Here is a 25540-nt window from a genome sequence, read left to right on the forward strand (position 1 = left end):
ATTGCTAGATCAGAAAGTTTAACTTTTCTCACAATGTCAGTATTTCAATATGCACATAAGACATTAAAGATTTCTTTTGATAAATACTCAGATCTACGATGATTTTCAAATTCAGGTGGTCTTTTCCTTTCCTAACTACCTGAATTAAGAGTTCAAGATCAACTTTAAAGTGGGTCTGTCATCACAGACAGGGCTGGGGTGGGGGGTGGGGGCGAAACAGTGCCGAGGCAGCAAGACCCATTCAAATCCAATTTGACACAGAAGTCAATTAAGAAAACAGTTCTGCAACATTGCAATATTAATGCAAAATCTGTCAGCAATTAATATAATTGCAATATTAATAATTAATGTATAATAATATTAATCAATGATGAGCTCATTCTTATTTTGGATATTCCTCTAATAAGCAAGTTTCTTAACCTCTCTCATCCTAAATTTCCTATTTTGGAGTTGCTGGAAGGATTAAACGGGAGAATGCACTAGAACCTAGCTGTAAATAAACACTTTCCTGGTAAACTGTCATTTTCTAATACCCACATTTTTGGCGTATTAAACGCTCAGAAGAGGGAAAAAGGCAGGGAGCTTGTATTAACGACTTCTGTACCAGACGCTTTACTGATATTTAAACCTCCCACGAGGACCCCCGGAGCGCCGCACACACCTCGGAGTGGGGGGGGGGGGTCTTCTGCAGGTCACGGGCCTCGGAGGGCTTCAGGCCGAGACCCGAAACGGCTCCTACGCTCTCGGGCCACATCGGTCCCGCCGTCACTCAGCCCTACAGTTCCAGTGCTCCCCTCCCGGCGGACCTAAGCTCCCGACCAAGGCAGAAAGAAAGCCACAGCACCACGAACCTACGGCTCCCAGCAAGCCCACGGGGCCCAACGCAACGCTCCTTGTGCTACCGCTGGGGGCGCTGGGAAGGCTAGCGCCGACGGTGTCGCAAAAGCGTCGCGAAGGCGTCGTCCTTGGCGGCTCCGGGCCACCTGTATAAGCCAAGCGTGCTGGGGTTTGAAAACTGCTATGGAGGCGGCTGAGCTTCCGCGACGTTGTGGGCACTCTATGGAGAGGCGGCTCGCCGGTGCCCCAGGCTGTTGAGCTCTAGCCGCCTGTGTCCTCGCGGCGCGGCGGCAGGGCCATGCTGGCTTCGCGCGTGGCCCGCGGCTCGTGGGGCTTCCTTCGCAGCGCGGCATGGGCGTCAGGGGTACGGCCGGGCAAGGGGCGCGCCCGCGGGGCTCTGCTGCGCTCGGTGCCTGGCTGCCTAGGCTGCCTGGTGGAGCGCTGGTGGCTGCGCCCCGCCGCGCTCGGTCTGCGGCTGCCTGGGGCCAGCCCACGGGGCCACTGCTCCGGCGCGGGGAAGGCGGCTCCCGGGCCCGCAGCCGGAGAGGACGCCGCCGCGGAGGCCCGGGGCGGCCGATGGGGCAAGGCGAGCGCCACCAGCCTGGTATGTATAGAGGCGGCGGCGGAGGGGCAGCCCTGGGTCGGGATTGCGGGCCCTCACGGAGGTCGGACTTGGAGGAAAATAACGTGCTCTGACTGCCCCAAGTCAGACATTTCCGTTCCAGAACTTGTAAACCGTTCCCTGAAGAGTAACGGGCAGGTCATTCAGTTGGGATGAATTTCAGAGGTGCCAGCCGAGTCCACCTTTAGTCTCGGCGGTCGAGTTAGAATTCCTCCTTCCCTACCCGCTTTCTGTCCGCACCTTAAGCGGGATCGGCCACAGGATATTGCATTGGTAAAAATAGCCTTCACTTGTCTTATTAAGTCTATTTTTAATTCTCTGAAGCCATTCCCCAATGTTTAGGGCAAGTCAGTAGGAATCTTCAGAAGAGTATACAAGCCTTTTGGCTTGTGCAGGTTTGGTTCACTATCATTTGACCTTTGGTAACCTTATGTATTACAAGATGAAGGATAATTAAATAATCGTAATTAAAGGATTCTTTAACCTCTAATTATTGAAGAAGATTACAACTCTTTTTTTGAGGTAATAGAACGAAATATTTGTCTGCTTACCTTTTGAAATACTGCCCAAGCAGAAGACACCAGAGCATGAATATGGGAGAGCTTTTGATGTCATGTTAGCAAGGCTCATGCAATTATTACATCTTCAATTGTTATGTCTTCAGTGGGCCCTGTACTGCTTTCATCAGTTGTACAGCATGGGTTGAGGTGGCCACCTCCTGGCCGGGGTCTCAGCTCCACTAATAGCTAAAGTATGTCGGGGTTTGAATGCTGGATGCTTTGAGGTTGCCATATGGTGGCTGAAGTCCTTCCCAGAGCGGCAGTAGTTGGTCGAGTATGCCACAGGTTATCTGGTTGGGTAATCTGAGATTAGCTCTCTTAATTGTAATTTAGAAACTTGCAAATGTAATGATTAGAAATTAATGAGGTACTTAAAAATATTTTATATGGAGCTAAAAAGAAGTCTCTTTCACTGTTCCAACAACATTATAGTTCTGTTGATTAGTTCGCCAAATGAAATGATCTGGCTGTTTGCAACTTTGTCTTTAATTTTGCCCTGTGGGTATTTCTGACATTGATTTTGGGACTCTATTTTGGCCTTTTGTTTTGTGATTCCTTTTTCTCAGTCATGAACTTTTTCCCCCCCTCTCATTTGCTGTAATATTGGATCAGTGTTTGACTTACTCGGTACCACATTATGGTTAACAGACCATGGTAAACAGAGTTTTTTCTTTGGGTTCTGAAACACCCTGACCTTTGAACTTGAATTTGGAATATGTTCCCAGAATTTTCCCATTTCATTACATAATGTGTTCTACTTTCAATAAAGGGTCCTTGAAAAGAGGTTTGTATTGCTTCTTGTTTGGTGATTTGTTTCCGGAGAATTTGAAGTTTTTTCTGTAGCTTTAAATGGCAGTATTCTGCCCTAACAACCCCATTCTCTTTTCAAATTAAGGTAAACATTTCTTACCCGTTTGTTTATAAACACAGATTTAGTATCGTTAGAGAACTGCTTTTTCTTATGGGATGGTTCATGGAATTTTAAAAGATTTCTTTAGAAATGGAAACTGTCACTGTTTTAAAAAAATCAAAGTTAAGGTTCAGATTAATTGGTTACTAATTAAGAGTAGGCTTAGTCTTGTGAGGAGATAGTCCCATGGGGTAGGAGTTGGCAACCTTCACCAGTAGAGAAAAAGTCCAGGCTTTAGGGAGACATTTTCTTGGTATTATTTCTGTATCTGTTGGGCAGGGTATCTTAGCTCCACTAGGGTGGGGCTTTTTAAAGTTGAAATATTCTCATGCAACAGATTTTGTTTGGCAAGTAAGTAATGTTCTTCATAGTAGCTGCCAAAGAGCCCTTTTGCTAGTGCCAACTTCAAACAGCTTGGCTCCAAATGAAGTTTCAAAGAATATTAAAGCCCTCAGATTCTAGGTGGAAATTTTAACATTTTTTTTCATGGCTGTTTTGAGCAGATTTACATAATTTCTCTTTATTTCCTAAAGGTCTCAATCCCTATTTCTATCTCCATTTTCTTCCAGCAATTATCCATTCAGTGATGAGATCATGGAATTAAATTTTTTTTCCCTCTTCATCATATGTCCAATATACTGGAGGCATTTAGCCTTCCTTTAATGGGTATGTGCAGGGGAGGGAGAGAAGTTATTTGCTAAGCATTTTAGGCCAAAATGCCTGGGGTTGGTAATTTGGCTTGTTTTTGTTTATTTGTTTGTTTTTCCCTGATACTTCATCTAGGCTTTCTACTTGAAGTATAAGATATTCTTGAAGTTACACTGTTAAAAGCAGAGTGTTGTAAGGTTTGAATTCTAATCCTGAAGTCCTATATTAAAGCCTTGACCTATATGGTAAATAATACATATTCTTTTCTTTCTTTAGGAAATGTGTGTGTGTGTGTACGTGTACATACACACACTCTCTATATAGCAGATACTTTATGGGCATATGACATATCTTCATCTTCTGTATTTCTGACAGTTTAGTGCTATGGTCTGTAAACAACAGAATGGATTTTAAAAGTCAAAGTATTAAATTTAAAGTTTATAGTTTTTGACTCCTAAGTTGGTATAAGCATATTTTTCTAATATGGTTAAAGTATGAATTCCTAGCATTTAATTTAAATTTTGTTGTCTTTGTGTTTCAGTATGAAAACCCATGGACAATCCCAAATATGTTGTCAATGACAAGAATTGGCTTGGCCCCAGTTTTGGGCTATTTGATTATTGAAGAGGATTTTAATATTGCACTAGGAGTTTTTGCTTTAGCTGGGCTAACTGATTTGGTAAGTTGTAAATGCACTTCCCCTGTTTTGCTCCCCTTTCAAATCCCAGGGTCTCTGGTACACTGGAAATAGCACAGACTTAGTCCTCTTTTTCCTGGAAGGAAATCCTCAAGATGTATTTGACCCAGTACTTTGTATAAGGACTTGTCTTTAACGTCTGTGTGGAACTCTTTATTTTTTAAGTGATGTAAAGAAGGAAGTAAAAGGTATTGGGAGGCATAGGAGGAGTGCTTTTTACTCTTGGTTTTTAACTTTTTAGTTAAAGAAAAACCCTTAGAAATTCCCAAGAAGCCAAGTATTTGCTTTAGGAATAGAAATAAAGGAGAGAAGTTATGAGACTATTTTTCTGTTTATTGTAATAGAAATACTCTGATCTTTAACAATTGGTTTGGCTGGTGGGGGGCGGAAACAGTGGGTCTGTTATTGTGACCAGGAAGCTTGTAGAGGTCAGAGCTCTACTCAAGTTTATGCTGGTGGGAGGCTATAAGCATTCACACAGATTTGGTTTCTGATCCCTGCTCTGCAATGTCTTTGACTAACCCAGCAGAAGGTCCTGCCCTGGGCCAGGCATTAGGCATCCTTCCTTCTTCCACTCCCCCAGTAGTTGGACAGATGAAAAAAATAGCCCTTTTATATCACTGTGTCAGTTTCAGAGGATTTATTTGGGTTATATCAAATTAGAACTTGGAAAACAATTTTATAATGGAAGGCAGCATATGTGTGAAAGAGGCTTTTGTGTACTACCAGCCATCAGCATGTGAGACATTACTTGTATTTATCACCCGCCTTGTTGCATAAGGGATTTAAAATGACTTTTAAAATTACACGTTCTCTAAAAACGCAGTTGAGGAAAGTGGTGGAAAGATAGAGGAGAAGTTTGAGAGCAGAGTTCTCATGTAGAAATAAATACATTATATCCTCAGACAAGGCTGGTCTGAGATCTGTGTGAGCACCAGACAGGCAGTAATGTTTTGGTGCCTCTTCAGACTGATTTATGTTTGGAAAGTATTGCTTGATACTTATTTAGTGAGAGTGAAGATAAACTAATTTTCTATAAATAACAGTTGTATAGTATCTGTAATGTCAGCTATTCCGTCTGAGGTTCACAGACAAAAAATTCCACCTGCCCATTAGCACTGGTGAACAATACAGGATTAAGTGAAGAATTTGCAGGGTAAGCAAAGGAGGACAATTGCATTATATAGCATTTCCAAATAAGCATCTCAGAATGGTTCCCACTTTTTTTTTTCAGTTTAGCTCCTATTTGTCACTCTTTCTCCCCATTCTCACAGTTTCTTTCTTTTCTCTCTCTCTTTTTTTTCTTTTTGTCCTTGCTTTTATCTCTGTAGCCTGAAGGTCTCTACTCAGACACACTCCAAGTCTGTCAAAGGCCGTTATATTGATAATGGATTTTTTTTTAATGTAAAAAGATCTTTTTTTAGTTACTGGATTTGCTCTTCTTTTGCTCATACCTTTTTTTAAGCTGCTACATGAGATTGTAGTATTCCCTGAACTCAGGCCTCATTTACATTTTTCTAAATATACAGTGTATGTGAAAACCTGAGCTATCTGGCACCATATTTCACATTTACTTCATGGAGGTTTTGATGCCTCTAGATTGGCCACTGGGCAGATAGTGGGAGTCGTGGGGAATTTAAGCAGGGGAATGACAAGGCCTGATTGATGTTGTATATGGGAAATAGATTGTAGGAAGGCAAGAATGGAAGCAGAGAGGCTGGTTAGGAGGCTTACAGTTACCTGGGGGAGTGGCAGTGGTAGTAGCTTGGTCTGGGTGGGAGTTTGGAGAGAAATGAGTGAGTTGGGATATGTTTTGAAGATTGAGTTGATAGTCAGTGGATTGCATATGTGCAGTGAGAGAAATATGTCTGAAAGGCTGTTACTTTTTGTTTTCTTTTCAACAACTAGTGCATGAAGGTAACAGTTTCTGTGATGAGCAACATTCAGGGTAGGACAGAATAGAAAAGTACCAAGAGTTGTTGTGCCTGTAATCAGTTCGGTAGTAGTAGTTTGGAGTTGGAAGAAGTCAGGGTTAGAGATAAATTTGAGAGTTATCAGCATATGGATGGTCAAGTCTGGGTGAAGTGATTTTTGGCTAGATTAAAGAAGAGAAGGGGTCAGAGAAATGAACAGTAGGTGAAGCAATAGAAAAGGAGCCCGTGAAGGACACTGAGAAAGAAGAGCTGGTGAGAAAGGAAGAAAATTAGGCCATCAGGTGTCCCAAAAGTTAAGTGAAGACAGTGTACTTCAATTGTGTTGAGGTCAAGTATGCCAAAAATGTTGAATTCATTGGCAATCTTCATGAGCACCATCTCTAGAGGAGTGGGGACAGTCAGAGTGGTTTGGCAACAAATGTGAGGTATGATGACCATACACATGGCTTTGAGAAGGTTTTGCTTTTTTTTTTTTTTTTTTTTTTTTTTTAAAGATTTTATTTATTTATTTGACAGAGAGAAATCACAAGTAGATGGAGAGGCAGGCAGAGAGAGAGAGAGAGAGGGAAGCAGGCTCCCCGCTGAGCAGAGAGCCCGATGCGGGACTCGATCCCAGGACCCTGAGATCATGACCTGAGCCGAAGGCAGCGGCTTAACCCACTGAGCCACCCAGGCGCCCGAGAAGGTTTTGCTTTATAGGGGTATAGGGAAGTAGGGTCAAGGAAGGTAGTACTGGGGAAATTTTGTTTTTAATTACCTGGTTAATTAAAAGACCAGACCAGACAGAAAGGAGGAGATTGATGATACAAGAGAGATGGGGGAGAAGAGAGGCAAATCAGAGAAGGTGAGAGGGCCTAGGATCATGAATCAGGGAAGGCAGAGAATGTGTCTGGGTACAGGAGGTAGGTGGTGGATTTGTGGGTGGGAATATAAGGGAGTGCTAACAATCTGTTCCTGTTTTTCAAGGAAAGTATAGATATGATCATGAGTTAGAGTTAGAGGCTTTGGGAGTGAAGGAGAAGTAGTCTTGAAGTGCGAACAGACAGTGTGAAAAGGAAAGGTAAAGAGGCAGGTGTGGGATTGCCAGGCAGTACTGAGCGCCCATGGGAGATTTATGATTCCGAATTTGAAGTGAGATCAGTTTAGCTCACTTACGTGTTCTTGAGCAATGGTCGGTTGATTAGGTGCAGGCCTGGAGTAAGTACATGGATAGTTTTGAGCGGATAGAGAGTGAAGTGAGAGAGTTACAGATGTCTGCAAAGGAGCGGTGATGTTGGTCAACCTTGGAATCTAATGTAAGTAGAAGAACAGGGAGGACCAGACCAGAATGCTAGTGAAAAAGTGGAGGGTTAAGTTCCTTGAGATCAAAAGCTGAACTGAAACCTGAATCTCCCAAGGCCCCAGTGCCCAGTTCTAGACATTGTTACATGTAGTATATTTACAAGAAAATAGGTTCTTTCAGTGGCTGTAGTAAAAGCTAGTAACTGTTTTTTTTTCCTTGAGCATTTACTGAGTACTAAATAGTATTAATTCCATTTTGTGCTGAAGACAATAAACCCTTTGAGGTAGGTTATACAGATGAGGAAAGGGAAGCTTGGGCCAAATAATTTCCCCAAGGTCACATAGTAAAGGGCTGAGCCAGGACTTGACCCAGTTATGTTCTGCTGCCAAAGGCAAGTTCTTAACCATAAACCTCTAACTCACTCACTGGAGTACTTGAGATACAGAGGACTTATTTATCCTTTAAAATGTACATGTTAAATTATGTCTAAGTTAATTTCTCCTTGGTTCTTTGTCCTTGGAAATAGGACTAGAAAATTCAAAAATTTGTTGAAGCTTGAAATTAAATAAAGTGAATGAAAGTCAGGTAGAGACTTGGAAAGCCAGAAAATAACCTCCCTTATTTAATGGGAATAGGTGATAGTTGCTTTCAATTCATCTTGTGGCCCCAGGGTAATCAGATCTTTCCATTTCTCAAATGAAATTAGAGATCTGGACTTTTGTGGTAAGACTTGAATATTTAAATATTGGCAATTAATTTATGGTTTGGAAAGCTCTGGACAGGTTAAGCAAAAAGCTGCTTGCAGGCCCCATTTGGCCCATTGATAACCATGTATGACTTCTGCTTTAAAATATGATTGGCTGGGGCGCCTGGGTGGCTCAGTGGGTTAGGCCGCTGCCTTCGGCTCAGGTCATGATCTCAGGGTCCTGGGATCGAGTCCCACATCGGGCTCTCTGCTCGGCAGGGAGCCTGCTTCCTTCTCTCTCTCTCTGCCTGCCTCTCAGTGTACTTGTAATTTCTCTCTGTCAAATAAATAAATAAAATCTTTAAAAAAAAAAAAAAATATGATTGGCTTCCAGGAATAGTGAGTAAGTAATTTTCATATGAAGATTTTCAATTAGGCCGGGTACAGAGGATTGGGGTTTTTTTGTTTGTTTGTTTGTTTGTTTTTTAAGATTTATTTATTTTAGAGGAGAGAGAGAAAGCACACACATGCAGGTGAGGGGGGAGGGACAGAGGGAGAGAGTCTTACTAAGCAGATTCCCCACTGAATGTGGAGCTGAATGCTGAGCCCGATACAGGGCTGGGATCTCATGACCCGTGAGATCATGACCTGAGCCAAAAACCAAAAGCTGGACACTGAACCAGCTGAGCCACCCAGGCGCCCCTGAGGATTGAGTTTTTTATTCACATATAGTCAAACATGGAATTAACAGTTGCACTAAACAAAAAATAACAGTGAGAACTGTTGTGTTGGTTCTTACCATAGAAAAGTAGGTAGGAGTGAAAATCGAAGTCTTAAGAGTTAACAGGTAGTCCTTGGCAAGCAAAAGCAGCTATTTTGGCTGTAGTGAAATAACCCAGGGCTCAAAGGAGTGGCTGCCAGTCCGTGTTCTGTCCGCCATGCTTTCTATGGCTTTGTTGGGGGTCCTTTAAATCTCTAAGTTTGTGTTTGGATTCAACCCACAACAGGGCCTTATGAAAATAAAAGAAATACTGGAAGGCCTAGAGAAAGAAAAGTACTGTAGAAAAGTGAAATTGTTTTTAGACCAAACCAGTGAAAGAATGAGAAGGTTTGAGGGTAAGAAACAGAAGAGGTTTTATTAACATTTTATGAAAATATACTTGTTATTCTGGTATCTATTAACCTTCAAGATATCTACTCTGTATCTATTATGACATTTGTTTTAAAAAAAACTTCTATTTTCAGTTGGATGGATTTATTGCTCGAAACTGGGCCAATCAAAAATCAGCTTTGGGAAGTGCTCTTGATCCACTTGCTGATAAAATACTTATCAGCATCTTATATATTAGCTTGACCTATGCAGATCTTATTCCAGGTAAGAACGCCATCCTGCGTACTTTTAAATAGCATAGGGAAGAATAACATTAGTCAGTTTAGAATTTCTCTTGATTGAGAGACAAATAATTTTTGTTTTAAAAATATATTTTTCAACTTTAAACTGTTTCCCTGATTTTAAACCATTGAACTGTTCTGATTGTCAAGCTGTTATTTTACTTTAGAATTTATGTCCTTGTTTTATTAGCAGAATCTGTTGTTTTAGATTGTTTAAAGTTAAATTTAAGCAAATATTTCGCATTGCTAATTCATATTTAGAATTTTTTGAAATGGTATTTTATATTCCTACTTAGTGCCTGGTTTTTGAAAGCAATTTAAAGTTTTCTTAAGTCTGTTGCTTATTTAGTACAGTTTAATCATAAAAAAATGAGAGCTCTGAAATCCTGAAAATGTTTATAAAACTTCACATTACTAGTTTTACTTAGACATTGTTATGCAACTTGAAATCATATATATATATAATATATATTAAAATATGTATAGTTTGTACATTATCTGAATACTCTTTCTAACTAAATTTTACAATCTTTTGCTTTTTATTTTGCATGCGCTTTTCTGGTTGTTCATTTTCTACTTAAGCTGTATTTGTTAATTTTTCTTCCTTGGTTTAGACTAAACTGTTAATTTCCAAGTTTTAGAAATAGAATCTGAGAATAAAGCAAACACTGCCGCATGGTCTTTCCATAGCATGTTGTTACTGCCATTTGATAGGAAGAAGTGTAATGGCATTTCAGTCTAGTATAGTCTCCTCAATCTAGAGGTTCTTTTTCTCTTTTATTTTTAGGCTTTTAAATTCCCATGCCAAATTAAAAAATAAAATGGATTAATGTTTATATTTATGTGTTTCTTTGAAATTCAGAATTTTGGTCTGTATACGGTTGGGGATGTTGAAGGGGCAAGGGTACTCTCATTCTAATATAATTTGTGGAGGGGAAAGGAACCTAACCAACATTCTGTTGATTTTATTCAAGATCCAAATGATCTTGTATGTGTGTGCATGTGTGCAAATACTTTCATGCCTCCAATTTTTTAGAGTTATTTTGCATTTTGTTGTATTACTTTACAAAGGTTGATCAGGTATTTCCCTTTTGAACAAAGAAGTAGTATCCAGGTTTTAGCATAATAGATAATGTTCCTGTGAGATTTACCTGAATAAGTATATGTTGTTTTGTAAGCTGAGAATTCTTTTTTGCTATTATTCTGGGAATTTCTGTTGTCTCTCTTCTGTGTTGGGTCTATTTTTCCAAGTTTCCGTGGCTTCTTTGTTGAGAGTTTCCTTTTGGTGGAGTGCAAACTTCTGTTGTTTCCTTTGTAAGGATGTACTATGGCAGCCAGAGTTTCAGAGGTTCATGATGTCTTTATTCTAAAGATAGCTAAAATGTCTTTATTCTGTCCTCCATACTTGATTGAGATTTGAATTGGGCATAATTTTCAGTTGCAGATGATTTTCACTAAGAATTCTGAAGACCCTGTTCTGTAGACTTCCAGATTCCATCTTGCTGTTGAGATGTCTCATGCCATTTGGGTACCTTTTCCTATATGTGATTGTTTTGTACTGGAAAGTTTTTAGATTTTTTTGTTTACATTTTTTCTAGTTGATATTTTAGAAAAAAATTATTTCTCCTAAAAATTAATTTTCTAGCTATTTCTGTGGGTATCACATTATCCCAGCACTTTTTAAAAACAGATTTTTTCTTTTCTTTTCTTTAGAGAGAGGGTAAGCAGGCGGAGGGGCAAAGAGAGAGGAACATGGGGATTCTTGTGTGTGGGAGCCCAGCTTGGGGCTCAATTTCACAACCCGAGCCAAAACCAAGAGTCAGACTCTTTCATCAACTGAGCCACCCAGGTTCCCTGTCCCAGCATTTTTTATGGAAAAGTCTGTATTTCCAGGCTCACTGCAATGTCCGTATATACATGGGTCCGTTTTGGGGTTGTCTTAGTTGTTCCCCATTGATTTGTCTGTTTTTATACTAATACCATCCTTAATTGTTACTCCTTTGCTAAAAGTCTTAATACCTGGTAGAGCAAGTCCTTCCACCTTTGATGTTCTTAACCCTTTCTATTTTGTGTGTAAATTTTATTTTTTTAATGTATTTTAAGTTTATTTATTTAAGTAATCTCTACACCCAATATGGAGCTTAAACTCCGGACCCTGAGATTGGGAGCCCCCAGCTCTACCAACTGAGCCAGCCAGGCGCCCCTTGTATGTAAATGTTAAAATCAGCTTTTCAAGTTCCCCAGAAATGCCTGTTGGAATTTTAATTGGGATTGCATTGAGTCTATAGCTCTATTTGAAATAATTATTACTTTTATAATATTGATCTTCCAGTACATGAGCATGATACATCTACTCTATTTAGTCTTTTTAAAATGTCAGAATGGGGGTACCTGGGTGGCTTATTGGGCTAAAGCCTCTGCCTTCAGCTCAGGTCATGATCTCAGGGTCCTGGGATCGAGCCCCACATCAGACTGTCTGCTAAGCAGGGAGCCTGCTTCCTCCTCTCTCTGCCTGCCTCTCTGCCTACTTGTAATCTCTGTCAAATAAATAAATAAAATCTTTTTTAAAAAAATGTCAGAATGTTAGTTTTCTTCAGAGAGGTAATAAACAATTTTTTATTAGATTTATTACATGGTATTTATTACTTGGTAATTTTGATGCTTTTCTAAATGGTAGCTTTTTACGATTTCATTTTGTAATAACTAAAGTCAGTTCTATTTCTGTTGATTTTTGTGCTAGCAAAACTTGTTAAACTCTTATTCTCGGGGTGCCTGGGTAGCTTAGTCAGTTAAACATCTGCCTTCAGCACAGGTCATGATCCTGGGATTCTGGGATCGAGCCCCAAGTCGGGTTTCCCTGCTCATTGGGGAGTCTGCTTTTCCCACTCCCTCTGCCCCTCTCCCCCCCATTCCTGCTCTCTCTATCAAATAAAATATTTTTTAAAACTCTTACTCTAATAATGTAAATTCTCTTGGATTTTCTATATCCTTAATTAAGTATTGTCTATAATTAATGATAGTGTATTTCCTCTTTTCCAATTCTTTTACCTTTTTTTTCCCTTCCTTTTCCATAGTGCACAGTACAGTGTTGAATAGGAATGGTGTCTGTGTTTTGTTTCCAGTTTGAAAAGGAAAGTTACCAGCATTTCACTATTAAATAAGATATTTCCTTTAGGGTTATATATATATTTTTAGGTTACGGAAGTTCACTTCTGTTGGGCGTTTGCTAAGAGTTTTTATTACAATTAGATATTGAATTATATCAAATTCTTTTTCTTCATGTATTAGTCATGTACTTTCTTTTTTAAGTTCTTAATGTGTTATGGATTACATTATTGATTTTCTCATGTTAAATCAACCTGAAATTCCTGGTATAAATCTAATTTGCTCATGATAGATTATGAAAATATTGCTGAATTTAGTTTCTAATATTTTGTTGAAGGTTATCCAACAAGGATATATTAGGTTTTACTATTAAATTTATACTGATCACATAATAAGAGTTAGGAAGTCTAGGGTTTTCCCCCCCATTCTTGGGAGATGTTTATGTGAAATTGCAATATTCCTTCTTTAAATGTTTGGTAGAGCTTATTGAAACCCTGAGGACTGGAGTTTAGGAAAGAGCTTTCAAATAGGTGATTCATTTTTTTTGTTATAGGATGATTCAGATTTTCTGGCTCATCTTTTGTCTGTTTGGTAAGTTATGGTGTTTTTCTAAGACCTTGTCCATTACAACAACATTTATAAAGATTTACCATTAACTATTTATGGTATCCCCATTAACTTTTTGATGTTCTTAGGATATGTAGCAGTGCTGTCCCCCTTTTCATCCTGATTATTAGTTATTTGTCCCTTCTTTGTTTTTTTCCCTTGAATTGTCTTAACAGAGGTATATCAGTTTTATGAATCTTTTCAAAGAACCAACTTTTGGCTTTGTCTGATATCCTTACTGCTTCATTAAATCTTGCTCTTTTATTTCTTTCTCCAGGTTTCCCTTCCTGTCCTTTTTCCAAATTCTTTAGATCAGTTCTGTTTAGTAGAAATATAATGGGAGCCATATATCTAATTTAAAATTTTCTAGTAGCTATATTAAAAATAAAAGGGAACAGGTGAAACTAATTTTAGTAACATTTAACCTACTAGATCAAAAATATCATTTCAATGTGTAATAAAAAATTAGTGAGTTTTTCCTCATACTATGCTCTCAAAAGCCAGTGTAATTTTCATTTTACAGCATCTCTCTTTCAGACCAGCCACATTTTAGGTGCTTTATTTTCCCACAACAGCACAACTGTAGATGAATATTTAACTCATACCTTTCAGCTTTTCTAGTTAGCATTTAGGGTTGTACATTTTGTCTTAAGTATCCCTTTCACTGAATCTCCTGTGTCAATAGAAGTATTTTTGCCATTATTGAGTTCAAAATATTCTGTTTCCATTATAATTCTTTCTTTGACTTAGGGGGTTAATAAAAATTTATTTCTTGGGACGCCTGGGTGGCTCAGTTGGTTAAGCAGCTGCCTTCGGCTCAGGTCATGATCCCAGCGTCCTGGGATCGAGTCCCACATCGGGCCCCTTGCTCCGCAGGGAGCCTGCTTCTCCCTCTGCCTCTGCCTTCCACTCTGTCTGCCTGTGCTCGCTCTCACTCTCTCTCTCTCTGACAAATAAATAAATAAATAAAATCTTTTTTAAAAAAAATTTATTTCTTAATTTGTGAGGTTTTCTAGGTATGTTTTTATTACTAATGTCAAGCGTAATTACCTTATATCTAGAGAACATGCTCTGATTTTAGCCCTTCAGGCAAGTATAGGGTCGATTTTTTTTTTTAAGATTTTATTTATTTGACAGAAAGAGTGAGAGTGGGGCACCTGGGTGGCTCAGTCATCAAGCATCTGCCTTCGGTTCACGTCATGATCGCAGGGTCCTGGGATCGAGCCCCACTTCGGGCTCCCTGCTCTGTGGAAAGCCTGCTTCTCCCTCTCCCACTCCTCCTGCTTATGTTTCTTCTCTCACTGTGTCTCTCTCTGTCAAATAAATAAATAAAATCTTTAAAAAAAAAAAAAAAGAGGGAGAGTGAGGAGAGTGAGAGAGTACAAGCAGGGAGAGTGGCAGGCAGAGGGGCGAGGGAGAAGGAGAAGCAGGTTCCCTCTGAGCAAGGAGCCAGACCTGGGGCTCCATCCCAGGACCGCCTGAGCTAAAGGCAGATGCTCAACTGACTGAGTACCACCCAGACACCCCTACATTCAAATTTTATAAACATTTTACATGTGCTTCAAATGAATTTTTGAAGTTGTAGTGGTTGGTTGTGATGTTCTCTATATATCCATTTGGTCAAATTTTAAATCCTGATATTTAAATCTTTACTGAGTTCTTTTTTGTTTGGTCTGCTTGTTTGTCAGATACTAAGAGTAGGTTAGTTTCCTTTGTGTTTAGTTTTCCATTATTTTTCTTTGTAGTCTGATATTTGCTTTGTGCCTTTTGAAGTCCTGCTGTTAAGTGTATATAAATTAGATGTTTTTGTCTTTTTTGATAAATTGAATGTTTTATTATGAAGTGTGACCCTCCATATTTTCAATAATGATCAAGTTAGTGTTTGCCTGATGGATAAATCACTTTCAATTTCTCTGTGTCTTTATATTTTAGGTATTTCTTGTAAACCGCATGAAGATAGTTGGGTTTTCTTTTTTTTTTTTTTTAAGATTTTTATTTATTTATTTGAGAGAGAGGCAGTGAGAGAGAGCATGAGCGAGGAGAAGGTCAGAGGGAGAAGCAGACTCCCCGTGGAGCTGGGAGCCTGATGCGGGACTCGATCCCAGGACTCCGGGATCATGACCTGAGCCGAAGGCAGTCGTCAAACCAACTGAGCCACCCAGGCGTCCCGGGTTTTCTTTATTTTTATCCAGTCTAAAAATACTTTATCTTTCCATTAACATTTACTGTGATTACTAATATTTGTATAGCAGTCTTCCATTTATGTGTTTCATTTGGCTCATACGTGCTTTTCTACATCTGTATAGATTTTTTATCATCATACTTGTTTTCCCTGTGTGCCAGTTTGGCTGTGTTATATTCTGTTTCCATTGGGTTTTTCTTAAAATTATTCATCCTTATCAAAGTTTGGTGTTTGACCTCCATTTACTCCTTTCTTAACTTTGGTTATTGTTGCCATGCTTTAATTTTATATACTTCTTAAACCCACATGATATTGTTTTAATAGTGTTCATTTAGATGTATCTTCGTATTTACTTTTTTTCTGGCTTACATTGTTTGGTGTATCTTAAACCCTTTCATCTGGGATCACTTTTTTTTCATCTGAAGTACATCTTTAGAAGTCCTTTTAATATTGGGCAACTGGTGGTACATTCTTGTTTTTATTTGTCTGAAAATAATTTTATTTTGCCTTTATCCTTTTGTATTATGAGATCATTTTATTCTTTTGTATGTGTGAGGATATTAAGTTCTACTCTCCTAGCAGATTTCAATTAATACAATACAGTGTAATCAACTATAGTCACTGTATGATACATTAGATCCTCAGACTTTACTGATCTTAAAAGTGGAAGTTAGCACGCTTTTACCAGCCTCTCCCTGTTTCTCCCATCCTCCAGCTTCTGGCAGCCACTTTTTTACTTGCTATTTCTATTTCAACTTCTATTATATTTTTATTATTTTTAAAATTTTACATATAAATGATACTGGGCAGTATATTTCTTTCTCTGATTTTGCCTTTGTTCTTGAAGGATATTTTTATTGAGTTTAGAAGTCTGGGTTGGTAGTCATTTCCGCACATTTAACATATCGTTCAATTTTCATGTTTGTTGTTGGTGTAAAAGAAATCAACTGCTAATCCATTTCTTTTTTGAAGTTAACTGTTTTTACTCTGGCCGCTTTTAAGATTTTCTCTTTGTCTTTGGGGTTTTCTGCAGTTTCATAGTAATATATCTTGGTATGAGTTTCTTTATTTTTATTTTATTTTATTATTATTTTTTTATTAACATATATTATTTGCTTCAGGAGTACAGGTCTGTGAATCATCAGTCTTACACAATTCATAGCACTCACCATATCACATACCCTCCCTGATGTCCATCACCCAGCCACCCTGTCCCTCCCCCACCACTTCCCAGCAGCCCTCAGTCTGTTTCCTGAGATTAAGTTTCATATGGTTTGTCTGCCTCCCCAGTCCCATCTTGTTTCATTTTTTTCCTTCCCTTCCCCCCATGACCCCCTCCCCTGCCTCTCAAATTCCTCATATCAGAGAGATCATATGGTAATTGTCTTTCTTTGATTGACTTATTTCGCTTAGCATACCACCTTCTAGTTCCATCCACGTTGTTGCAAATGGCAGGATTTCGGGGGGTTTTTTGATGGCTGCATAGTATTCCATCGTATATATATACTACATCTTCTTTATCCATTCATCTGTTGATGCCCCCTTCGGATCACTTTGATATGAGTTTCTTTTTTATTTATCTTGCTTGGGATTTGTTGGGCTTTTTAAGGTATCTTTAATCAGTTTGAATTAAAGTAGTTCTTATTAACAAATGTGAAACTGGGAAATTTGTCTTCTCATTCTCTTTGGGACTTTGTCTTTTCATTCCTTCACTGTCATTTTAGGCAGGATTTAGGGGGAGAGCTGTATATATGCTATCTTGCATCTTCTTACTTTTATACTGCCTGCATTTTTGTAAAAGTTCCATCCACCTTGATTTGAACAGCTTTGTTTCCTCAAGAGTAAGAAATGTGCTTTCTTCCTCAATTAGGATAATAAATAATTCTGCTCTTCTTCTTGCTCTCTATGGGAGGAGAGATAAGGATGAAAACAACTTATTTGGTTTGTTACATTTGTAGCAGTCTGGGATGTGAGTCTAAGTTAATTTGTACTTAGGTGCATTTGTTTTACTAAATAACGATTCTTTTCTGTATTGTGTATTATTTCTGGTTTACTGTATAGCAAATTCTTATTGTTGGTTTGAATCAATTTCTGTAATTATTCTGTTATTCTCAGTGAAATAACCTATGATATTGAAATGGCCGCTTGTGATATGTAAAAGTAACTGTTTTATTTATTTCTCTTGAATCCTAATAAAAGTAGTCTGTAATGTGCCTCTTTGTTGCAGACATTACCTATTTCAGATAGGGTTAGCAAGTAGGGAAAAAACCTTGGTGCAATCGCTGACACATTTTACCCGCTTCTACCCTCACGAGCACACTGTTCTACTCTGATAAGCAAAATGAAAGCTGTTTTAGCCCTGGAAGAAAAGGAAAGGGAAGGCTGGAGAGAAAGGGGAAGCAGTTAGAAAATGCAGAAGCCAGGGAACCCAATAAAATTGCCCAAAGAACCAGAGTAAAAGCCTGTATGTATACTGTCAGTTGGCAGAGGCCTTAGATACCACCTGGTGAGGCAGGGTCACAGCCTGGCTGTGCATGCGAATCCCCCAGGGAGCTGTCATCTGTATTTCTGTGAAGCTCTCCCAAGGTGATTCTGTGGCGGGCAGTTTGGAGAAAACTTGATTTTTGTTAACTTTCCTTTCCTCCGCCAGACTGTTACAGATGGTACACGGAGTCTGGAGGTGCTAATCATGACTCACATGGCTGGGCTGGAGCCTCGCACTCTGGCCTGAGCATAGGCTGAGAATTTCATAGGCCTAGGTTCCACTCCTAGGTCTCCAGCCGTACTGCTTACTGTACTGTTGACTAGTAGTACAGGACTAGTACTGGCTGTACTACTCAGTAACTGCCGACCTTGGCCAGATTATATATAATCTGCCTAAGGCTTACTTTCCTTATTTGTAAAATGGCAATAATGACGGTCCCTAATTTGTGGAATCGATTGACAGTATGTATGAAGTGCTTACAAGAGTGCCAGATACTCAATAAATGGTAGTGTGGGTGTTACTAGTTAGAACAAGAACTCAAGGATTTGCGGTGTATTGAATTGCCTCATCTCTTCTGCAGAAACTTCTTATTTAAGACTAAGTCCTAGTCTCTTTTCCCTTGTGATGATGAAATACACTAACAAGTGTTTCTTCTAAAGTTGTGTTTAGGAGGTTTACTGTATGTAATTTGCATGAGTGTGCTGCATCTTAAAATCTGATGGTTAGATTTTGCCAGCTAATGACTGCTGTAGAAAAATATGTTTTACAGACACAGAAGTCTCCTAAAAATCATGGCTATCTTGTTTTGTTACTTGGCTCATACAGCTGTATCTTCTGTGTCTTCCAAATGCTATTACTTGAGTGGTAGATAAGTGTTTTCTCTTTCAAGTAGTCTTGTCATCCAGGACTGGGCCAAGGAGCTACACTTATATCATAGCCATAACCAACACAGATTTAAATTGTAATCTCTAATTAGATTTTGCTGGAGTTGCATTGAATAGAATGTCAGAACTGGGTTATGGACATTGGGGAAGGTATGTTCTATGGTGAGTGCTATGAAGTGTGTAAACCTGGAAATTCACAGACCTGTACCCCTGATGCTAATAATACATTATATGTTAATAAAAAATTTAAAAAAAATTTTTTTAATTAAAAAAAAAAAAGAATTTCAGAACTGGAGAGGACCATAAATATCATCTCAAAAGTAATTCATAAAAGAGCTGTTTGAAAGTATTATGGAAGGGGGATACACATGACCCTGTTATTTTAGTTTGAAACAATTTGTCAGGATTTTTTTCTTTTAAAAAAAATTTTTTTTTTCTACTAGAAGCAATATATGTTCATAGTTAAGACCTCCTGTAGTGTAGAAGGATGTGAAATGAAACAGGACCTCTGCCCTCCCATTGTTATTCAACAAGGGAGCAGTGATTCTTTGAGTATTAATCTATATTTTGCTGGCTCTGGCTTTGGGGCCATTTTATAGAATCTTTTGGAGGCAGTGAGGAGGAGCAGAGGGAGAAGGAGAGAGGATCTTAAGCAGCCTCCCGGCTCAGCACAGAGCCTAACATGGGGCTCCATCGCATGACCTTGAGATCATGACTTGGAACTAAACTCAAGAGTTGGACTCTTGGGGCGCCTGGGTGGCTCAGTGGGTTAAGCTGCTGCCTTCGGCTCAGGTCATGATCTCGGGGTCCTGGGATCGAGTCCCGCATCGGGTTCTCTGCTCAGCAGGGAGCCTGCTTCCCTCTCTCTCTCTCTGCCTGCCTCTCTGCCTCCTTGAGATCTCTGCTTGTCAAATAAATAAATAAAATCTTTAAAAAAAAAAAAAAGAGTTGGACTCTTAATTGATGAGCCACCCAGGCACCCCCATGCTATAGAATCTTAAGAATAATGAGAAAATTATCAACTGATTGGATTTTTTTTTAAATTAGAATTGAATGAATGGGGCAGCAGAAAAAAAAATAGCAGTTGCCTGGATAGGAACTGACCAGACAAGAATGAAAATATTTGTTTTTTTCACAAGTGTTACATACAGAAAATTTTACTGTTTATAAAATAGCCTAGAATGTGGAAACCATCAGAGCTCTGGAGTTGGCATAATAGTTCGGGTCTTCCAGTATCTTTTCCAGTCTGTACCATCTCATTAATTCCGTGTAAGTATAGTGAGCCTGGTGACCATTTTTCCAAATTCACAAGGCTGAGAGGTCACAAAGGAGTTAGTAGGGGCTGAGTAGGGCTGACACTAATATTAATAACTACAGCTTAAAAACACGGGCAAGAAGGAAAAAAAGGCAAGAGGATTGACATTCTCAAAGGCAGGCGTAGTTCTTCACTTGGTTTGAGGGTGGGTTAGAGAAGAATATAAAAATCAGTGGTTCACTATAAGGACCCTAAACCATCAATAAGTATTTATTTACAACATTTTTGCTTCTGTGAAATACCAGTTCATAAGGCTGAATGAGGTTTTATTGTATGTGTAATATCAGTAATTTTCCAAAATCCCATTCAAAATTATTTTATATTTGATTTTCAGTTCCACTTACTTACATGATAATTTCAAGAGATGTAATGCTGATTGCTGCTGTTTTTTACGTCAGGTATCGAACTCTTCCAACACCGGTGAGTCTGTTTAAAAAGAATTTCTTTTATTATTACTTATAACTTAATGTTAAAAAAAAAAAAAAACAGACCCACTCTATTGTATCTTGAGTTTCACTTCATGGGAGTAATTTATGGCCATTAATTTTTTTATACTTTTTTCAAGAATTTTTTAAAACCACACATAACTGTCCTCTTGCTCTTTGAATCACCCACAATGAATTGCCCTGTCCCTAGCAGCAAACTCTTAGGAATATTTGTGTGACCAAGTCCCTCTGCTGCCTGATTTAGCTTCAACCATGGATTGTCTGGAACTAGATTTTTATAAAATCACAGTTGTATGAATGCAGAATGGTTTGTTTGCAGATTTGTTCATTGTTGTACAGATACTTGAGCACATAGGCCTAGGATAATCACCTCATCTTTTGGTTCTCAATCCAGAGAAAACAGCAGGATCTTACTCATTTCATGTTTTAGTCTGTGAAAGAAAATAGCAATAAGGGAGATTTATTGAGTTTATTTAGAAAACAGATGTCATCAGGCAGATTTCAGGATAGTTACTGTCCCTAGAGTTTTCTAGGGATTGAGTAATCTATAAATTTAAAAAAAAAAAATCTGTTTTTAGTAACCTGTATATGATTTATAAGGAATATAGACACTGCTCATTTAGGGTGATAAAAGAAGATGCAGATAAAGGGCTTATCTAGCATAGAGCCAGGCAATATGGTCAATATTCAGTAACTGTTAGCTACATATAATAATAATATGTTTGTTTTAAACGTGAATGATAAATTGAATCAACTTTATCTTTTTGTCCTCTTCCAGCGAACACTTTCTAAGTATTTTAATCCTTGCTATGCCACTGCTAGGTTAAAACCAACCTTTATCAGCAAGGTAAGACACACACATCCTTTTAAGTTATTCCCTTGTAAATGTTTATTATAATGAATATAAGCCTCAGTCCGCAGCAGCTGCCAGCGAGATTTATTTCAGTGTGCTGACTGTAGGAGATAGAGAGTGAGGTCATTCACCCAATTCTCTTGTCTTTTGAGCTTTTTTGGGTCCTTAGTAAATGCATATGTTTTGCATTGGTGGCCTGAGCTTTTAAGCATCCGAAGGAGGTATTAGGGTCAGTGTTTTGGGAAGGTGGATGAGGTGAAATACAGTTGCATCTTGATGAGCTACAGAGAAATTATGGAGGTTCCTTTCGTTACCCTCCTTTCTGTGGGGAAAACACCATAAAATCAGGCCCTTCGTTTTCACCAGTGATGATTACGTGGAAAGGATAGGAAAACGTACTTAGTAATAAACAACTCCTACTCTTAGTTGTCCGTCTGTTGTCTATTTTCCTCAGCCCCTTTCAGTACGGTAACTGTGCCAGTCTTTGCATACAGAGAACACACCATTCATTAATGCTTCTCAAGGCACGTTTGTTTTCCTAGTAGCCTTGATAAGTTTGTTGTTATCATCCTTTTGTCCTGTCCCTTGTGACAGTACTTTAGTAGGTTAGGGACACAGATCATCTTTGGGACAGAGGGGTTGTTACCATTATACACAAAACTCGCTGAGGTGGAGTTATAGGATTTTTGTTTTTCTGTTTTTCTTTAGATTCCAGTGATTTACATTTGTATCAAGCATAACAGAGTGTAGCAGTACTTAGAAAGGAACTCAAAGGAGGTGTAAGAAGTTCTTGATACAATTTTATTATTTAATTTCTTAAAGATGAAGTGGAATTCTTGTCTTTTGGTTGCAGAATGGACGATAGGGGTGCTTCTGTGCACATGTCCCCCTGCTACATCCTTCACACCCTCTTCCCCAGCGTGCTTCTCAGGATGAGTAGGCAGTCTCCAGCGCCTTTTTGGCTCTATTTTCTTCCTTCTGCCCTCCATGCTGTCTTGTAGGGTCGGGGAACATACGCCTTGCCTCCCGAGCCTCTTCTCGTGGAGATGAATGCATTTCAATTTTCTGACCTCTTAGGGTTTGACATTTGGGCAAGCCAAGGGCACTGGATGAAGGGCTAGCGAGTCTGGGTTCTGGGTTCGGCCCTGTAACCTGCTATGACTGCAGGCAAGTCACTTAGCCCGTGACATTTTCACCCGTGAAAATGGTATAGGTAGCTTTGTTATTTCTATTCTGCGGGGCTATTTTAAAGACAGCTGAAAAAAGGCCAAGAACACTGCAGCATTATTGAATTGCTATGGAAATTCAAGGTAGTGGTATTTTCTGACATCCCCTTAGCCTCAGTGTAAAGGGCACCTATGCAGACAGATGAGCCGGTTAGTGAAGTTCCCCCTTGGGTGTGAACGCCAGCTTCTTTGGCAAGGCTATTCCAACACCGGGCATGCCGAGGATGTCATGTTACTGCATGATGGGCTGTGCCTTTGTTTCTCTAGCTTGAAACAGGATCTCCTTGGCACTACTCATTTATGACTTTTTTTTTTTTTTTTAAGGTAAACACAGCAGTCCAGTTAATCTTGGTGGCCGCTTCTTTGGCAGCTCCAGTTTTCAATTACGCTGACAGCATTTATCTTCAGATACTGTGGTAAGCTAAGTGTAGAATTACTCTCTGAGAATGTCAGCAAAATGGCTTATTGCGACGGTCTTAGAATTTACTTGGTTCTTACTGTGTTTGAGGAGCACCAGCTGGGTAAAGTTGGGAGCTGTATTTTATGACTGATACTGTTCTGAAGTTTAGTACCATGCATGGGATATAGAAATTACAGGAGCTTTCATGCAAATTAAAAGGAAGGAGACGTATAAAGTATTGGGGTTTTGGAGGAGGCAAGGATAGGATACTTGATCCCGGGTAGGGAGAAGAGGGAAAGCTTCAGGGAGGAAGTGGCATTTGAGCAGGAGGCCTAGTCCGTTTATACAGGGAGAGACTGGGGGAGGCCTCTGAGGTGAAGGATCGACCCCGAGCAAGGTAGGGTGTAGGAGAGTGGGGAGGGGAAAGTGCATCCAGCCTAGTGGTGCAAGGGCATAATGGGAGGGAGACTTGAGAAAGGAGTTTGATTTTTATGTTACTATCCTTATAGCTTTGAAATGTATCTCCTTGAAAATACATCAAATTCAAACTGTCAGAGTCCAGATGCACCACACTGAACTTGAAGCACCGTATTTTAGTGCACTTTAATCACTTTAATTAAAGCCTTACTTGATGCAGTCTGAGCCCAAAAATGGTTAGTTAACGAAAGTCAGTTCAGCCAAAGAAGCTTTAAAGATGATACACGTGCTAAACATTTTATTTTCTAAAATAAATACATTTTTCTGATTCATGCTACATCTTTTGATAGAGGACCAATGCCCTTTTTTTTGAGTATCAGTCTAACTGGGAGTTTTCGCTTTCTTGACTAAACTACATCCATAATACAACCTCTCTGACTTTTATTTTCTGTTTCTTTAAAGTGATATAAGAACTTAAGACATTTACAAAGCAATCTAAGTATAGAAACTTTCTAGATTTTGACCATTTTTCTCTAGCCTTTCAACAATCATATTGCCTTTGACAGTAGTTCTTAGCAACTCACCTTGATTTATAAATTATTTCCAAAGTATTCTACTTAGTTCTCAGAAATAGCAGCTCTTCCTACATGGATGTTGCACTAGTTCAAGTGTGAATTCAGATGATCTAACTGACACAGACAGTTTTGGGATCAAACAGAAACAGAGTCTCCATGACTTTTGCTCAGCTGGTGGGAGCAGACATGCATGGGTGCACCAAAAAGTAATCTGGGGGGCCACGAGCATGCAGAAAGCCATGAGCATGACTCATGGAGCTTCCAAGAGAATCTGGTGAGTCTGGCAGTTCATTTAAGGAAAAATCATTAAAAAAAAAAAAAAAAAAGCTGGATTTCTTTTAAAATGACTCAGATGCTTAAATTCTGCAGGAAATAAAAGCCCAGTACCATCAGCAGCATGGAGCAGTGGAAAGAGCACAGGGTTCTGGACAGGGCTCAGTCAAGGTTCTGTGGCCCTCAGCAAAGTTCCCTGGGGCTCTGTCTGCTGCTCTGTAAGAGACGGTTCTTATGAACATAAAATGATGGCAGAAGACACCTAGAATAATGGCTGGGTAAATGTGACAATTGCTAGTAATTTTTTGGGGGCTCATTAACTAGATTCTGTTTGACAGTTATCTTAAAAGCAGCAGCTTTAGATTCCTGAAGATAAAAAAAGAATCACACACATGGCCTTTTTGCTTTTTAAATAACTCTATTACATGTATTCTTTGTGATTCTCATGGTTACTGTGTTTCAGACTTGACCACTAAACCTTTCTTTCTTTCTTCCAAAAAAAGGTGTTTCACGGCTTTCACCACAGCTGCATCAGCTTACAGTTACTATCATTATGGTCGAAAAACTGTTCAGGTGATCAAAGGCAGATGAAAGCCACCGATCATCATTAGCAAGGAAGCAATATACATCATTGGTGGCAGGGCAAGTGGAAATCTACAGGAGTTTCCGTAATTCGGGGTTCACCTTGAAAAAAGGACTTGTCAGAACAAACCATGTCATCAAAATTTAAGTAATGTGCATTGAAAATAAGCTTGATCATGGGCATATGCAGAATTTCCGATGTATTTTTAAATACAAATAAAACTAGAATTTTGTATCTTAGGGTTCTAGATTAATTTCTAAGGTACCAAATTATTCCAATTACCGTCAGACACTTTTTAATACCTTTTTAAGAAACATAGTCCAGGGGCGCCTGGGTGGCTCAGTGGGTTAAGCCACTGCCTTCGGCTCAGGTCATGATCTCAGGGTCCTGGGATCGAGTCCCGCATTGGGCTCTCTGCTCAGCAGGGAGCCTGCTTCCTCCTCTCTCTCTCTCTCTGCCTCTCTGCCTACTTGTGATTTCTCTCTGTCAAATAAATAAATAAAATCTTTAAAAAAAAAAAAAAAAAAAAAAAAAAAGAAACATAGTCCAGAGCATGGAAACTAAAGAGATGCCACTTCTGTTCAACAGAGTTGAGATTGCTTACAAAGCACCAGGGAATTTAC

General features: G+C 39.1%; 1 protein-coding gene across 1 annotated transcript; it reads left to right on the plus strand.

The window, feature by feature from the left end:
* The first annotated feature begins 990 nt into the window (after positions 1-990).
* On the plus strand, positions 991-25151 carry CRLS1 (cardiolipin synthase 1). Its single transcript, XM_059133914.1, has 7 exons — positions 991-1441; positions 4119-4256; positions 9421-9550; positions 20479-20564; positions 21369-21437; positions 22994-23085; positions 24838-25151. The coding sequence occupies exons 1-7, from the start codon at positions 1136-1138 to the stop codon at positions 24923-24925; spliced, it is 909 nt and encodes a 302-aa protein (XP_058989897.1). The 5' UTR covers positions 991-1135; the 3' UTR covers positions 24926-25151.
* Positions 25152-25540: the final 389 nt, after the last annotated feature.

Source organism: Mustela lutreola, chromosome 9, assembly GCF_030435805.1.
Source record: "Mustela lutreola isolate mMusLut2 chromosome 9, mMusLut2.pri, whole genome shotgun sequence".
NCBI lineage: Eukaryota > Metazoa > Chordata > Mammalia > Carnivora > Mustelidae > Mustela > Mustela lutreola.

Bases quoted from the DNA above. Each gene is read 5' to 3' on its own strand.
- CRLS1 (XM_059133914.1), top strand. From the start codon at position 1,136: ATGCTGGCTTCGCGCGTGGCCCGCGGCTCGTGGGGCTTCCTTCGCAGC. The intron at 4,257-9,420 runs GTAAGTTGTAAA...TTCTATTTTCAG, and splicing joins TAGCTGGGCTAACTGATTTG to TTGGATGGATTTATTGCTCG. The intron at 20,565-21,368 runs GTGAGTCTGTTT...GTCCTCTTCCAG, and splicing joins ATCGAACTCTTCCAACACCG to CGAACACTTTCTAAGTATTT.